Here is a 16,465-nt window from a genome sequence, read left to right as displayed (position 1 = left end):
TTCCTTTCATTTGGACATCACTGGATATTGCCAATCTGACAGGTGAAAATGGTTTCTCATTGTTTCTTTGATTAGTACTTTCCTGATTACTAGTGAGGTCTGAAGCATCTTACATATGTTTACAGTTTTGATTTCCTATGTGCATATTTATTTGTGATATTGCCATTTCTTTCATTTGGGTTATTTGTTTTTTCCTTATAAATTTGTATATTAGGCACAGTTGTTAATATATTTAAAAATTATTATTTGTGCTCCTTGTAGAAAAGTCAGAAGATGGCAGCATAAGAAGAAAGTAAAAATCACCCATCTGCTCACACAGAGATAAACTGCTCTTAGAATTTTGATATTGGACATTTTTCTAAGCATATGTATGCATATAAATTCCTACCAAAGTGAAATTTTATTTGGCATGCTATATAAAAAATATTACATATGATTTTATTAATGTTTAAATACAATATAGGAAAAAATATCAAGCAATAGAAAAAACTTTTTGAAATGCAGGTCGTGACCTACTAAACTGATTTCATGACCCACAGTTTGAAAACATTGCTTAAAACTACGTAAATATACAACCTCGATAGAAATAAAAACAAATTAAAAATATGGGAATAATAAATATATCCCTTAATTCAGCATAATTTGAATGCCTTCTAAAATTTTCATTTATTTAGTTTTGTTTCAGACACTTAAAAAATTCAGTATTACTGAAATGTTCAAACATACTTAAAAGTAGAGAAGATGGTATGATGAATCCCATTGTCCCCATCCCTCACATTTAGCAGTTATCACATTTTGCTAATCTTGTTTATTTCTCTCCCTCGACTTGTTTTTATTTTGCTGGGTTATTTTTGAGTGAATCCCATGCATTATATTGTAAACATAAATTCTTGATTATCTGCCTGTAATCTATAATGAAGTTGCTATTATGTTAAAAAAGACAAGAAGGAGGCCTACCTAACAAAATTGGCAATTTTATATTATTATCTAACTGTCCATATTCATGTAGTTGTCTCAAAAATATTTTTAATAGTTGGCTTTCTTTGAATCAGGATGCAAACAAGAAATCTGCACATTGTATGTGGTTAATTATTATCTTAAGTCTGTTGTCATCTACAGTATCCGTCCTTTTGGTGGCGGGTAGCTTGTTCTTCTAACCCTGATATTTCATATAAATGGAAGTTAGATCTAGATGATTATTTAGATATAAGTTCACTTCTTTGACAATTGTACTTCAGAGGTGATGCTGGAAGCTATTATCTCTTACAGTTTCTCTGGGCAGGAATTTGGGAGCATCTTGGCTGGGCGGTTTTGGCTTGGATTCTCTCATGAGATTGCAGTGAGATGTTGACTGGAGCTGTAGTCACTAGAAGGTGTAACTAGGGTTGGGACAATCTACTCCAGGGTGGCTCCCTCACATCGCTAGCAAACTGTCGTTCCACTGTTGAGGGGAGGTCTCAGTTCTTCTTAGCACGGGCCTTTCAAAAGTGTTGCTTGACTATTCTGACAGCTTGGTGGCTGGCTTCTCTCGGGGCAAATGATCCAGGAAAATAAGATGGAAGCTGCAATATCTTTATGACCTAGCCTTGGTGGTCAGTGACATTACCACGTCTTCAATATTCTGTTGGTCACACAGGCCATCCTTGAATGGACGGCATGGATACCAGCAGATGAAAATTACTGGGGTCACCTTAGAGGCTGGCTACTGTAAATGATTTTAATTTAAAATTAAAAGTGCAGGATTTATAAATTTTTGATCCTATACTTGTCTTTTTTTTAATACTAAAAACCTTGGTTCCTAAGAAATTAGCATTGTCCTACAATATACATATAATAATTTCAAGATAACAATGTTAATTACTAAGAAGACTACTGAATGCAGTTTAAGATTTCTTATTGGTTCTTTTTGTCCTTAGCATATGCCCCACTAGGGATAATATAGTCAGAATCCATAATCAGTTAATGTTAGTATAGACGGTTTGATACACGTGTAGGTTCATCTGTTTCTAATTTTTCAGGTACTGTTTTTCTAACCTTTTCAGTGTGATGATGTATAGTTAATCATGTGAAACATTTACATGGTTCCAAACTCAAAGCTGTAAAGCAGGGCACATTCAGAGTAGTCTCATTTTCATTCCTTTTTCCAGTTCTCTCCCTTACCCAGGGACGACCTTTTTTTTTAAGTGTTTAGTTCATCCTTACAGTTTTTCTTTGCTACATATTCACCCTCCCCCTTTTATATAAAAGATGTCATATTAATAACTGCTGTACTGTTCCTGGTTCTTTTCATTTAATTATATATACTGAAAATTACTCCATATCAGTAGATAGATATGGCTACACAGTACTCTGCTGTGTGGATGTATCAGTTTATTCCGTTAGTCTCCCACTGATAGATGCTTGCATTGTTTCCAGTCTTTTGCTATTAGAAATAATGCTGCTTTGAATAGCTGTCTGCCTACACCATCTTGTATTTTTGTCAGTGAATTGTTGGACAGGCCCGTAGAATTGGGCTGGTTAGGTCAAACAGAAATGGAAATGCTAAATATGATTAAGCTAGCTAGATATTGCCAAATTCCTAGCAGTGTATGAGAGTGTTCCTTACAGCTTTGCCATTAGAATCTGGTGTCATACATTTGAGCTGTTGTTAATTTGTTATTGTGGTGAAGTTTTAGCTTGAGAAATACATTTTTATTATGAGCAAGGCTAAGCGACTTTCCATTGGTTTAAGGGCAGTTGGCTACTGCTCGTGTGTGTGGTCTGGGTTATCTGTCTTTTGCCCACTTTTCTGTGCGGTTATTAATCTTTTTCTTTTCAATTTAGAGAGGCTTTTTTAGTGGGTATAAGTAATTTATCTGGAATAAGTTGCTAATGGTTTTTTGCCAGTTTGCTATATTTTTCAAAATTTGCTTACAGTGTTTTCAGCTGCTCAGTAGATTTTTGTTTTTACATAGTCACATTATCAGTCTTTTCCCCCTTTTCCCCTGTTGCATCTTGGTTTGATTCCTAGTTAGGAAAGTTTTCCCCACTCTGAGGTTATTAAGGAATTCATGTTTAAAAAAATACTTTCATGGTTTTATTTTTTATCTTTAATACTGGTTCATTTGCTTTTTATGCTGGTATATATGTTGTGAGGAACAGACCAGTTTTAACTATTTCTATCTGGCTATTCACGTTGTCCCAATATTGCTGATTTATAATAAGTTGATCTTTTCTCCCACTGAATTGATATGATGCCATCTTTATCATTTACTAAAGTTCCATATATACCTGGGTATAATTCTGGATTTGTTTTATTTCATGTTCCTTTCGCAGTATCACACTTTTTAATTATAGGAATTCACTGTTCTGTCTTAAACTGTCTGGGCTGGTAGAGCCTAGTGCCCACCCCGCCTTTCTCTTTCAGATATTTTCATTGCTATTCTTACTTAGTTATTTTCCTGTGTGGATATAACGTCAGCTTATCTGATTGTAGGAAGAAAACAAGGTATTTTTAAAAATAGAGCTTTGTTTAATTTATAAATTACTTAGGGAAAATCTTTATCATGTTGAGCCTTCCTAAGAATGTATCCATTTTTTTAATTATAGTTTTTTGCCTTTTAAAAGTGTTCTGTAATTTATCTCTGATGTATTTTGCACATTTCTTAAATTAAAAAAAAATTATTTATTATAAATGGGACCTCCATGTTTTTCTTTTAACTGGTAGCTATGTTAATGACTACTGTATGTTTTATTATTTTATTTTTTAGATCTTTTTTTAAAAATTTATTTTATTTTTGGCTGCGTTGGGTCTTCATTGCTGTGCGCGGGCTCTTCTCTAGTTGTGGAGAGCAGGTGCTACTCTTCATTGAGGTGCACAGGATTCTCATTGCGGCAGCTTCTCTTGTTGCGGAGCACAGGCTCTAGGCATGGGGGTTTCAGTAGTTGTGGCTCGCGGGCTCTAGAGCGCAGGCTCAGTAGTTGTGGCTCACGGACTTAGTTGCTCCATGGCATGTGGGATCTTCCCGGACCAGGGCTCGAACCCATGTCCCTTGCATTGGCAGGCAGTTTCTTAACCACTGCGCCACCAGGGAAGCCCAGTGACTACTGTATGTTTTATTTCTGCTGTTTTTCTAAATTGTGTCACTGTTTTTAACAGTTTTTTAAATTGAATGTATATGTCCTTTCAGAGAACAAACGTTCAGGTCATCTGCATGCAGAGATAGTTTTAGCTCTTCTGTTTCAATTCTTACTCTAATTCAGTACTGTCTAATAGAAACAGAATGCAAGACATTATATTTTAATTTAAAATAATCGGTTAGTCTCATTTTTGAAAGCTCTGTTCATTTTAATAATATTTTTATTTAACCCAGTATATCAATAGATTATTCCAGTATGTAATCAATATAACAAATTATCAAGATATTTTATTTTTTTTAGTTGTTGTAGTAAGTTTTTTTGTTTGTTTGTTTTGTTTTTTTGCGATACGCAGGCCTTTCACTGTTGTGGCCTCTACCGTTGCGGAGCACAGGCTCCGGACGCGCAGGCTCAGTGGCCATGGCTCACGGGCCCAGCCGCTTCGCGGCAAGTGGGATCTTCCCGACCGGGGCACGAGCCTGTGTCCCCTGCATCGGCAGGTGGACTTTCAACCACTGCGCCACCAGGGAAGCCCCAAGACTTTGTTTTATATTAAGAAAATTAATCTGTTATGTTGCAAATAGGTTCTTCAGCTTGTCGTTTATTTGCCTTTTACCTCTATTTCATATTTATTTCTTACCATATGTGTTTCTAAATTTTTATTTAGTGAAATTTGTCAGTTTTTTAATAGGTTTATTTTTGGTATAATTCCCAATCTGCCTTTGGGGTTACTGCCTTTGTCCCAGTACTATTCTGCCTCTCTTTTTCCTTCACTGATTTAAAATGGCTGTTTTCATAGTTAGTAGATACGTATTTGGGATTTTTTTTTCTGGTATATATTATATGCATTTTTCTATGTGTCCCAGTAGTACAGTAGGTCATATTAATTTCTGGTAGGGCAAATGTTTATTTTAAGAAACGTTTTGGTTGATACTCTGGTTTTGTTTTCTTCAAGGTGAACTTTAGAGTTAGTTTCTCAAGTGTTCTTTCAGCAAAAGAAACAACAAATCATTGGTCCTTTTACTGAAATTGCATTAAAATACAGAATTTTACAATTTGGTGAATCCTTAATAAATTTGTATAATTGTTAAAGTTTATTCCTAGTTGTTTGTAGTATTTTTTTTCTATTGCAAAGTCATTTAAATTTTACTTTCTAATTGTTTCTAATTTTAATTTCTAATTGTTGCTGGCATATATAAAGTCTTTTATTTTTTGTGTATGATTTTTTTCTAACACAGCTACTTTTTTATTCTTTTGGATCTTTTAGAATCGTCATCTCATCTACCAATAATCATGTTTTTGTCACTTTAAGTTTTTATACTTTGTTTTTAATTTTACTTACTAACTTCTAGAATAGTTAGTAATAATGAACATTCTTGTCTTGTGTACAGCATCTGACATTTTACTATTAAATATGACAATAGTTGTTGGTTTCAGAGAGGTACCATTATAAACTTTTAAGAAAGAATCTTTCTATTGCAAGTTTACTGTGAAATCTTTGCTCTGTTCTTTTTTTTTTTTTGGCCGTGCCCACAGCTTGCAGGATCCCTGGACCAGGGATCAAACCTGGGCCCTGCCGTGAAAGCACCATGTCCTAACCACTGGACCGTCCGGGAATTCCCTTTGCTCTGTTTTTAATCACAAACTGATCATGAACTTTCTTCAGATGCCTTTTTTTTGGCATATTGATAACTTTTTTACTTTGAAAGATAGATGTATTGAATTTTATTAGCTTTTCCATTCTCAAATTGATAAATTAAACTGCCTGATTGAGATATTTGTAGATACAGCTTTAGATTCAATTTGTGCAAGTTTCATTTAGGAATTTTGAATCTATCATATGTATGTTGTGTATGTGCTATGTGCTGTTTTAGGATTTAGTAGCAGGATTAATAAGCTGGTATTATAAAATAAAGTTGTAATTTGTATGCTTTCAAATGCTCTGGAGCTGTATAAAAGAATTAAATTATATGTTTATTGAAAACTTAATAGAAGTCATCTAAAGCCCGACTGGGCCCAGACTCTTTTTTTTTTATCAAAAGTAATTCTTACAACATCTTTAAATTTTCTTTGATGAACTATACTGATTTTATTCAGCTTCTGCTGAGAGACAATTTGTTCAATATGTAAAACAGCTAAGAATTTATTTTACATCAATCATACCCAGAAACTATGCAGTGTGGAAATTAGCAGTGTTGATTTTATATCATAGCAGTTTTCTTTGGGAGAAGAAGACTGGCTAGATAGTTCCTTGGGATGGTATTGATATTAAATTCAGAGAGAAGGACATGAACATTATTAAATGACAGAAGTAGCAGTTCTTTTCAAGGATTAATTTTCTCCCCAGCATTTTATTTTTTAAAAATTCTGAGCCTATAGAAAAGTTGTAAGAACAAAATCTTTAATGTGTTAATTGTTGTTCTTAGGTGCATTTTATCTGGTGTTTGAATATATGGACCATGATCTGATGGGACTACTGGAATCAGGCTTGGTTCATTTTAATGAAAATCACATAAAGTCATTCATGAGACAGCTTATGGAAGGTCTGGATTATTGTCATAAGAAGAACTTTTTGCATCGAGATATTAAGTGTTCAAATATTCTTCTAAATAATAGGTATGATATGAGTTTGATATATATGTTTAAAATGAGTCTTATATAATGTGTACCTTGATTCTGTTAAAAAGATTTAAAATTTAGGTTTTTATTGCTCAGACTACTTTAACAAAATCAATATTACAGCTTGGGCTACGTCTGAAGTTGTGTTAAATATACTTTAGTTAATTAACTTCCAATAATAGTTTGTAATGTATGTAAAATAATACTTGGTTGACTTGTTGAAGTTTCATCCATCCCCTCAATCCAAGGAATTTAATAGGATTAATTGGATCAAACCTCTAAAGAACTTTACAGTCCCTTTGACCTTATATAAATAGGGGTTTTCGAGTCATAAAGACCTGAGTTTGAATCCACGTAATAGTTTGAATCAATATACTAGTATACATAAACCATATAGTAGTTTATGTGACCTTGGGCAGACTACTTAACCACTCCTTTTCTTTTGTTGTTGTTGGTCAATAACAGCTGTCATACCTCCATGGGGGGGTGGGGGGGAGGGAAGTAATAAAGATTATAGGCACTCCCCCCAACCAAAATACTTAGTTGACCCTCTCATTTGATATTCTTCCAAATAATGTGAATGGTTCTTCTAATAATTAATTATGTGATTTCAGTTTTAGGTTAAGAATAGGTTTTAGCATCTTTTTTAATTTGGAATTTTTTAAAAAAACAGTCAGTCATCACAGTTGTAAAGTGAACATTTTTTGACGTGTATATGCACGTACATACATACATACATATTCAAAGCTTATGTTAAATATTTCACTGACAGCATAACCTGAACTCTGATAATTCTCTTGTAATTGGTACTATTTGTTGGTTTAAGTGAGGCATGCCTGGTCCTGATTTTAGTTAGTAGCAAGTGTTCTATAGAGCACCATGTCACTCTAAGAAGTGGAAAATTAAACATAAATTTAAAATGATGTGATTCATTTCTTGCGCATTATTGGCTGGAATTGAACAAATAATTTGTCTTATTACTAAGGTAGTATGAATTACCTCATTTTGTTTTATTTTCATTGAAGTGTACTTTTCTAAAAAGGAACTGAATAGTACCGAGAAACTATTAGTACTATTATTACTATATATAATAATATACTATATATATATCATAATAATATAACAACAGTACTAGTGTAATAGTAGCTGAAATTATCCGAAGAAAAGTACTAATTTTTGCCTTATATTGTTGTGAGTTTATCTATTTGCCTTTTCCTGTAGAACCTTGGGTACTGCAGTATAATCGAAGTTTCAGTTATATCAGTGAATTTTTGCTTAGTTCTAGGAATAGAACATGAATGTGTAAGATCAATTCAGAGTAGACTAATATTTTTTCATTTTATCTTACTTCCACCAGAGGGCAGATAAAACTTGCAGATTTTGGACTTGCTCGGTTGTATAGCTCAGAAGAAAGGTAAGAATATTTTCAATTGAATATTATAGACATTAGTGACCAGTTTTAGAAGTTATATTAAGAATACCATATTGATAGTTTATTTTTTAACAAAAAGGAAATTTTCTTTTCATGCTTAAATACATGAAATAATGAAGTTTTATACCATGACCATGTTGGGTTGACTATTTGAATTACAAAATTTTATACATTAAATCAATGTAAAAATAATAGATTTTTTCATACTTAGAGGTTAATATAATTTCTTTTCAAATGTGCCATTTTAAGTGTTTCTTAAATGAACTTAGGAATTTTTAAATAAAATTCATGCTTAAATTTCTAATGCATGTCCAGACGTTAAGATGTTTGTAATTTTGGGGTATAATGAAAAACCTTAGTAAATGCTTTTTATGTTACATGTTTAAACTTGTATATTTTGTTTTAATTATTATTTTGGACTTACTTAAAACTTTTTTTTTAACTATAGTTATATCTATATATAGATGTGTGTTTGTTTTAAACTCCCTAGAACCTTTTATTTAAACAAACTATTGTGAGGAAGTTCAGTGTATAACTTCTTTGTGTGGAGCTTCTGTGGCTAAAGTTAGGGATTCCAAGTATCCCACTTGGCTCATTTTGTGCCTGATGGTAGTGAAATTGATTTGTCTTATTAGGATTATTCTTAGAAGAATAATATGGGATTTCAAAATATTTTTGTGAAGTAGGGAATTTTATATAAACCATGAAATTAACTGGGTTTAATATCTCCAGTTTATTAGCCCATTCCTTTCTTGTCAGACAGCATTATTTCTTTAATATATATACATATATGTATAAATTCCTTATGACAGTTCTATAATTTATTTAGTGTAATCATAATTGGATATAATAAAATATCAGTTAATTGGAATTCTTAGCAATAGTTATTTATGTTCACTGAATCTTTGCCAGTTTCTGGTTAGTTGAAAAAAAAATTCCCGTTTTGAATTTTTTTTAAGAGTGAAAAATTTGTTTTTTAATCTTGCAGCGCCTGTGACATAATTCTGAAAATTATTTTTAGTGTTTAGAGGTTTTTAAATGGTATGTTTTGGATACATTAGAGTTCTGTTAAACTCAGACTGTGGTATGGACAGCTTGTTATGGACAGGGCTCCAGTCCCCTATACCTACTTTAGCCAGAGCTTTTCGGCCTTTATTTAACTTACTACACTTTTAATTAATATTTTATTTTAAGAAAAGGTATGTTTTTGCTTGTTTGTTTGTTTGAAGTTGTTCTAGAGCTTAACAGCTCTAACCCTCATTTTGCGTTTGAGAAAACGGAGACCTAGAAAGGGTTGAGTGACTTGAAAGATCCAAAAATATTTGTTAGTATCATCAAGAGTGTATAGCTCAAATTTTCCAACTCCCAATTATTTATTCTTTCCATTGTGTATAATAGTGCCTTTCGATAGAATTTGAAGGAAAAAAATAAATTGGTCCTTAAGTATACTTCTTGAATGACTAAATTTCAATGACTATTCTTTAGGGGGAAATTCTTCTTAATTAAGGATTCTACCTGCTTAGCTGTTTAACTGAGATTTCACTGTAGTTTGGTTATCCTTTCTTAATAGAAGTATATGTCTGTCATACTTTGACTATAAATCCCTTTCTTCTTGTTTTCGTGTTAGGTTTCAGTGGAGATGGAGAACAGCTAAATTACCATTTTCCATCTCATAGATTCTTTTTATGCAGATATTTGTTCACATTGGAATAGATATGTTCCAGAAGAACTGACTATAGAGCCAAATTTTATACGTAATTTTCCCATTGATTTTTTTTTTTCTCTTTTAAAATGGAATGTTGGGTTTCAATGAAGTGTCAGGGGTGTGGCGTGTTCACTGAACCTTGGTCCCCATTGCCTTGCTGAATTGATATAAGAATTTTGAACTTAAGGAAGTAGGAAATTTAAAATCCCATAACTTTGCATCTTCAGGTAATGTATACTGAAATTTTCTGCTTAATCAAATTTGTAAGTTAAAAACTTGGTATATCATTTTGTTTTATAAGCAAATATCCTTTCCTTCAGGGTTATGTACGTCTTTAAAACTACTCTTTTTCAGATTCAAATAATTCCAGTTTCTTTAAAATCAGTTAGAGAAGTAGGCTTAATTTAATGGAATGACTTTAAAATACACATACTATTCTAGTAAATTTTAATAACATACTGAAATTCACTGCCTTTAGCATATTCACTGTATTATCCCAAGTTTTCTAGATATTTCTTGAAATAAACATACAGCAAAAGATTTCCATCCATATTTCTTTGTTATCATAAGCAGAAAGAAATCGTAATACCCCCATCCAAATATTTTTTGAAGTATTTTCTAAGTAATTAGCTATTACAGGTAGAATGAAGTGTTCAAGAAATTGTTGTAGGGTTTCTTGTTTTTTTCAAAATAGAGCAGATTTCAGCTTATCACTGTAGTAGCATCAATTACATCTCTCTCACTTATTTGATTTGGTATATCTTTTTTTTTTAATCAATTAATTTTTATTTTTGGCTACGTTGGGTCTTTGTTGCTGCGCCCGGGCTTTCTCTAGTTGTGGTGAGCAGGGGCTGCTCTTGACTGCGGTGCGTGGGCTTCTCATTGTGGTGGCTTCTCTCGTTGCGGAGCACGGGCTCTAGGTGCACGAGCTTCAGTAGTTGTGGCACGTGGGCTCAGTAGTTCTGAAGCGCGGGCTCTAGAACGCAGGCTCAGTAGCTGTGGCGCACAGGCTTAGTTGCTCCACGGCATGTGGGATCTTCCCAGGCCAGGGATCGAACCCGTGTCCCCCGCATTGGCAGGTGGATTCTTCACCACTGCACCACCAGGGAAGTCCCGGTATATCTTTTTTGAATATGAGGAAAACTTGATGGAACTACAGCTAGTATGTAGGAATTGAGTATGGGGTTGTGGGTGACCAGTATGGATCTCCTCTGTCATGTGTGCTACAGTAGAGGACAGAAACACTGGGCTAAAATCAGGGGGGAAAATGATTCCTTTAAACTTGAAGAATCATTTTCTTGTTTTGAACATCAGTATTCATGCTTTGCTCTATTTGGCCTTGGAAAATATAGAACTTGAGAACAGAGGTATTTGCCTCATTTCTTCATATCTGTTCAGTTTTTTAGTAGCTGTTTTAAGTCCACCTTTCCCCAAGACTTTTAGCCACAATGATAAATCCTCTTCTGAGTTTTTATTTTACCAAGTCTTAGCTACAATGCTTTTCCAAGTAATGGAGTATCTTTTTCACTTTATGTGACCATCTCATATGAAAAAATATGCACTTTACATGTAAGTTGAAATTAATTTCACTTTCTACAGAAGAAACTATAACTTAACACGTTTACTTTTTTAATGGAAGGAACTCAAAATCCTAAGGCCTAAATCAGGAAACTTTGGCTCTAGTCTTGGCATTTCCATTTTACCAGTTGTGAAATATTGGACAAGTCAATTAATATCTCTGTATGTCATTATTCTCAACTTTAAGATGAAGGATTTCAAATCTCTAAGATATTTATAGTGTATTGGAAAACATTTCTTTTGTGGTTCTGAAAGTTAGTGAACAAAATAGCTTTTTAAACATTTTTGAAGGCAATATCGCCATCTAGTGCCTTTTCATAAAATTGCCATTAAAACCAAAACTAAATTTTCCCAAACCTATGTAGGGTGTGAATGGAAGAATTACCTCTTGCTGCTTGTCCAGGGAGTAGATGAAATTATATTCAGAATTAAAATTGCCTCCTTGGTGCTGGTTTTTTTACTTTTGTTCTTGTCTTTTCACTACAGCTAGAATTGTAGTTATTTTAAAGACAGGGATCATTATCTTGAACTTTTGTGTTTTATATGCCTTAAAGCATAAAACACATTCATAGTGACCGCTTGATTAATTCTGATCCTTCAAATGTTATATTAATTATATTAATATTAATTGTTGGCCCTTCAAATATTATATTTTATTTTTTCCAAATGAAGTATGCTCATTTAGTCTTCCAGCAAGTTGTGTGATATTTCCATTTCTCAATCTCCCTTAAAGCTCCTTATGTATCTAATAAAGTCTATAAATGCGAAATATTTTGATAGCATCAAATATTTAAAATTACCTGAGATTTCATTAAAGTTTTATGATGACTTTACACTTTAATATCTTGTTAACCACATTAAAGTAGGAGGTTTGAAAAATAAAAGAAGTATTGCTGGTGGTGGTGCCACTTCCCTAGTAGACAAAGAAATAGTGTCTGCTTTATTTTCAAAAATTGTTAATGAGACTTATTTACAGATGAAGATATTCAGTAGAAGTTGAAATTCAGAATATTTAATATCGAGACCATTATTTCTGGATTTTTACAAAGGTAGTTTCTAGCCGTCCAAGAGGAACAGCTTGTTGGAGTTACTGTTTTCTTTTTCTAATTTAATGTCAGAGGGATTTTATGTGTGTGTGTTTTGCTAGGTTATGGAATTATTGCTTGGGATTTAATTTTAATTGTGGGAATAAATTGGAGTGGTTCTTTTTCTATTTTTAGGGTTTTCTTTTTAAAGTATTAATTTATTCTGTAACACCTAAGAACCTCACTATATGTTTTTCCATCCTGTTTCTTTTTTAGTAGGGATGAATGTTTTTTTGTGAAAAGACTGGGTAGATATCTCAATAATGTAGTTTTTTTTTTAGTCCGTGAAAGAAAAAAAAACTTCGCATGTGTGATATCACATCAGTTTGTGTTTTCTCTTTGTGATGTAAACAAGACCGTCTTTAGCATGTTGACAGTGGGTAGCCAAACCTAGTAGCCCAAGTCCTAAATGTTCAATTTTGAGGATTCTGGATTTTATTTATTTGTGTAACTTTGGATGATCGATTTTCATTATTACATCAGTACTTTAGTTTTCTTGGGATTTAAATGTCCTAGTTTCAAAACAGTTTCAGAGCTTCTCTGGTGGCGCAGCGGTTGAGAATCTGCCTGCTAATGCAGGGGACATGGGTTTGAGCCCTGGTCTGGGAGGATCCCACATGCTACGGAGCAACTAGGCCCGTGAGCCACAACTACTGAGCCTGCGTGTCTGGAGCCTGTGCTCCGCAACAAGAGAGGCCGCGATAGTGAGAGGCCCACGCACCGTGATGAAGAGTGGCCCCCACTTGCCACAACTAGAGGAAGCCCTTGCACAGAACCGAAGACCCAACACAGCAAAAATAAATAAATAAATTAATAAACTCCTACCCCCAACATCTTCTAAAAAAAAAAAAACAGTTTCAGTGTCTTACACTTCTGTCTTTACATTGGTAAACACAACAACCGAATCATACCATGGAATATTTTCTTCATAATACTATAAATGAATATTGAATTGGGTGGTTTGAGATTGGCTTTATTCTCTGCTAACTCCACCCACCTTGGAATTTTCTTTTATGATTAAAGTCCTTCTGTCTGCATACTTTCTCAGTGTTGGCTTTCTCCTCATTAAGCACTAAGGTAAAAAGTGAGGTATGGCACCTATTTTGTAAAATTTTTGAGTAAATTATCATGAGCTTTTCCTTGACTTTAATAAAACAATCATTTTCATTGTCTTTTGTCAGTGTTAACTTTGAAAAGTACATTAAAAAGCTTATTTAGGGCTTCCCTGGTGGCGCACTGGTTGAGAGTCCACCTGCCGATGCGGGGGACATGGGTTCGTGCCCCGATCCGGGAGGATCCCACGTGCCGCACAGCGGCTGGGCCCGTGAGCCATGGCCGCTGAGCCTGCGCGTCCGGAGCCTGTGCTCCGCAACAGGAGAGGCCGCAACAGTGAGAGGCCCGCGTACCGCAAAAAAAAAAAAAAAGCTTATTTAAAATGTTCATTTAAAACATTTAAAACATAATTACAGCACAACTATCTTCTTGAAAGTTTTTTTGCCAGCTCTGTTCTCTCCCTGGCTCTATGTCCTAGCTCTGGAAAATGAGCATTTGCTAAGCCTTCTCAGGGAACTGATAGTTCAGTGTAGGCAGAGCAAGAACCAAGTAATAAGTTTGTAAGTCTTGTGTGGATATTCTCCCAGAGGCAGCAGTGTGTATTGAAGGTGTAAACATTGGCATTTTATTTTATACTATCACTTTGACTGCACTTTGGAAAGTAGATTGACCTTGTAAGTCTGCAAGCAAGGGCAGTCAATTAGACAGGGGTTGCAATAAACCTAGGTAGGATATGGAGGACTTACTTCCCTGGCAGTCTAGCGGTTAAGACTTCGCCTTCTATTGCAGGGGGTGCGGGTTTGATCCTTGGTCGGGGAGCTAAGATCCCACATGCCTTGTGGCCAAAAAACCAAAACATAAAAGAGAAGCAAATTCAATAAAGACTTTAAAAATGGTCCACATCAAAAAAAAAAGTAGTGATTATTAAAAAAAACAAAACAAAACCTAGGTAGGATAATTATGGCTTTAACTAGGCAATGGGCATAGGTGTTGGAAAGTTGGAGATGAATTATATCATAAGATATAGAATAGTTAGAACTTGATGGTTGACTATTGTGTTGGTAGACACATCCTGCCTTTACCCCTACAGTAAGATTGCTGCTTAAGGAATTGCATAAATGGTTTATTAATTAGGAGAAGCTAAACTTACAACAAAGAGAACCTCAAAATTCAGTGGCTTAAAGAATAAGAAGTTTATATTTCTCACTCAGTAATCTGGAGCAGTTGTTACTTTACCTTGCTGCACAAATGAGAATATTTCACCATATTGTTTGATCAAATGGTGACTCTGCTTCATACAGTCATTTAAGGATCCAGATTGGAAGATTTGCTGCCTTTCTTCACATGCTTTCCAAGTCTATCACCATGTCTGTCAGCTAGAAGCTAGAAAAGAGGAGGGAGGGGTGTTATGAGCCAGGCCAAGAAATGGCATCTGTGTTCACGTTCCATTGGCGAGAACTTGGTCATGTGGCCACACCTAACTGCAGTGAGGGTGGGAAATGTAGTGTAGGTGGGCAGCTCCCATTGAAGAAAGGAAGAACAGATTTTAGAAGACAGCTTAGCAGTCTCTGCCATAAACTGTGATGCCGTTTGCTGAGACAGGAAACGGGAAGCAGGTTTACGGCAGAAGATAATAAATTTCCTTTTGGATATGTTAAAATACAGGTACTTCTAAGACTTCTAAATTTGCATGTGTAATAAGAATGTGCAAGTGATCCTAAGGTAACGTCAATTGGAGAAAAATTACTTATGTTTTTCTGTAGCAATGTTATGGTACAGAAATTTAAGTTATTTTTCTGAAAAAAAATCAAAAGGAGGAAAGTAGGGTAAAATTAGAAGGGAATGGGGAAAGGGCATGAGGAAAAAGACTGTGTTTATTGTTATGTAGTTATGGCATAAATCAGTTGATTAAAAATATTGCCAAGTACTTACTGTATGCCAGACACTGACCTAGGTATAATACCTGTTGGCTGCGTAGTAGAGATAAGAAAGACAGATCAATCCCTGGTCTCATTACATAGTCATGAAAGAAGGTAGACAACGAGAACCTGTTGGATAGAGGAAAGAATTTAAAGTACCAAGTGCTACAAAGCAAATAAAATAGTGTCTGTAGGGACACTATGAGCTTGGGGGTGGCTGCTTGGCTAATTTTGGCTAAGGCAGTTAGGATAGAACTCTTTTTTTTTTTTTTTGCAGTACGCGGGCCTCTCACTGTTGTTGGTCTCTCCCGTTGCGGAGCACAGGCTCCGGACGCGCAGGCTCAGCGGCCATGGCTCACGGGCCCAGCCGCTCTGCGGCATGTGGGATCTTCCCAGACCGGGGCACGAACCCACGTCCCCTGCATCGGCAGGCGGACTCTCAACCACTGCGCCACCAGGGAAGCCCAGGATAGAATTCTTTGAGAAGTAAAATTGAGCTAAGACCTGAGTGATGAGAAGAGGATAACTTAATGAAGACCTAGGCAGATAACATTCCAAGTAGAAGGAACTCAGCAACTGCAAGCCCTGGAAACAGACTTGGAAAGTTTAAGGGGGCCAAGATGTTGCCCAGTGTAAAAATAGGAAGTGAGATACTCCAGTGTATAGTCTTATCACCTGAGGTAAAGTATAAATTTTATTTAGTTGCAGTGGGAGATCACTGGACAGTTTAAGCAACTAACTGATATGACTTGGTTTTATGCTTAAAAAACTTAAAAGTGGGGGAGGAAATCTAGAGATCAAGGCCAGGAAACTAGTTAAGAGACTGTTGCAGTAGTACCAGAAAAAAAGATAATAGTGGCTCCGACTAAAAGTTGGTAATGGCTCAGATTTCCTTGAAATCGTGGGAAATGGTTGCATTTAGGACCTATTTGGATGTAGAGTTGACAGAAGTTGTTGA

At 34.9% G+C, this 16,465-nt stretch overlaps 1 protein-coding gene across 2 annotated transcripts in view; it reads left to right on the top strand.

Annotated features, from left to right (window-relative positions):
* The window catches only part of CDK13 (cyclin dependent kinase 13), a 109,706-nt gene that overhangs the window by 62,575 nt on the left and 30,666 nt on the right, over positions 1–16,465 (top strand). For both annotated transcript variants that reach the window (XM_079931980.1, XM_079931979.1), the window contains exons 6-7: positions 6,543–6,732; positions 8,093–8,149. In XM_079931980.1, coding sequence (XP_079788106.1) covers positions 6,543–6,732; positions 8,093–8,149 — 247 coding nt within the window. The remainder of the gene's footprint in view (positions 1–6,542; positions 6,733–8,092; positions 8,150–16,465) is intronic.

Source organism: Stenella coeruleoalba, assembly GCF_951394435.1.
Source record: "Stenella coeruleoalba genome assembly, chromosome: 9".
NCBI classification, from domain to species: Eukaryota; Metazoa; Chordata; class Mammalia; order Artiodactyla; family Delphinidae; genus Stenella; species Stenella coeruleoalba.
This window is presented reverse-complemented; position numbering and strand designations above follow the sequence as displayed.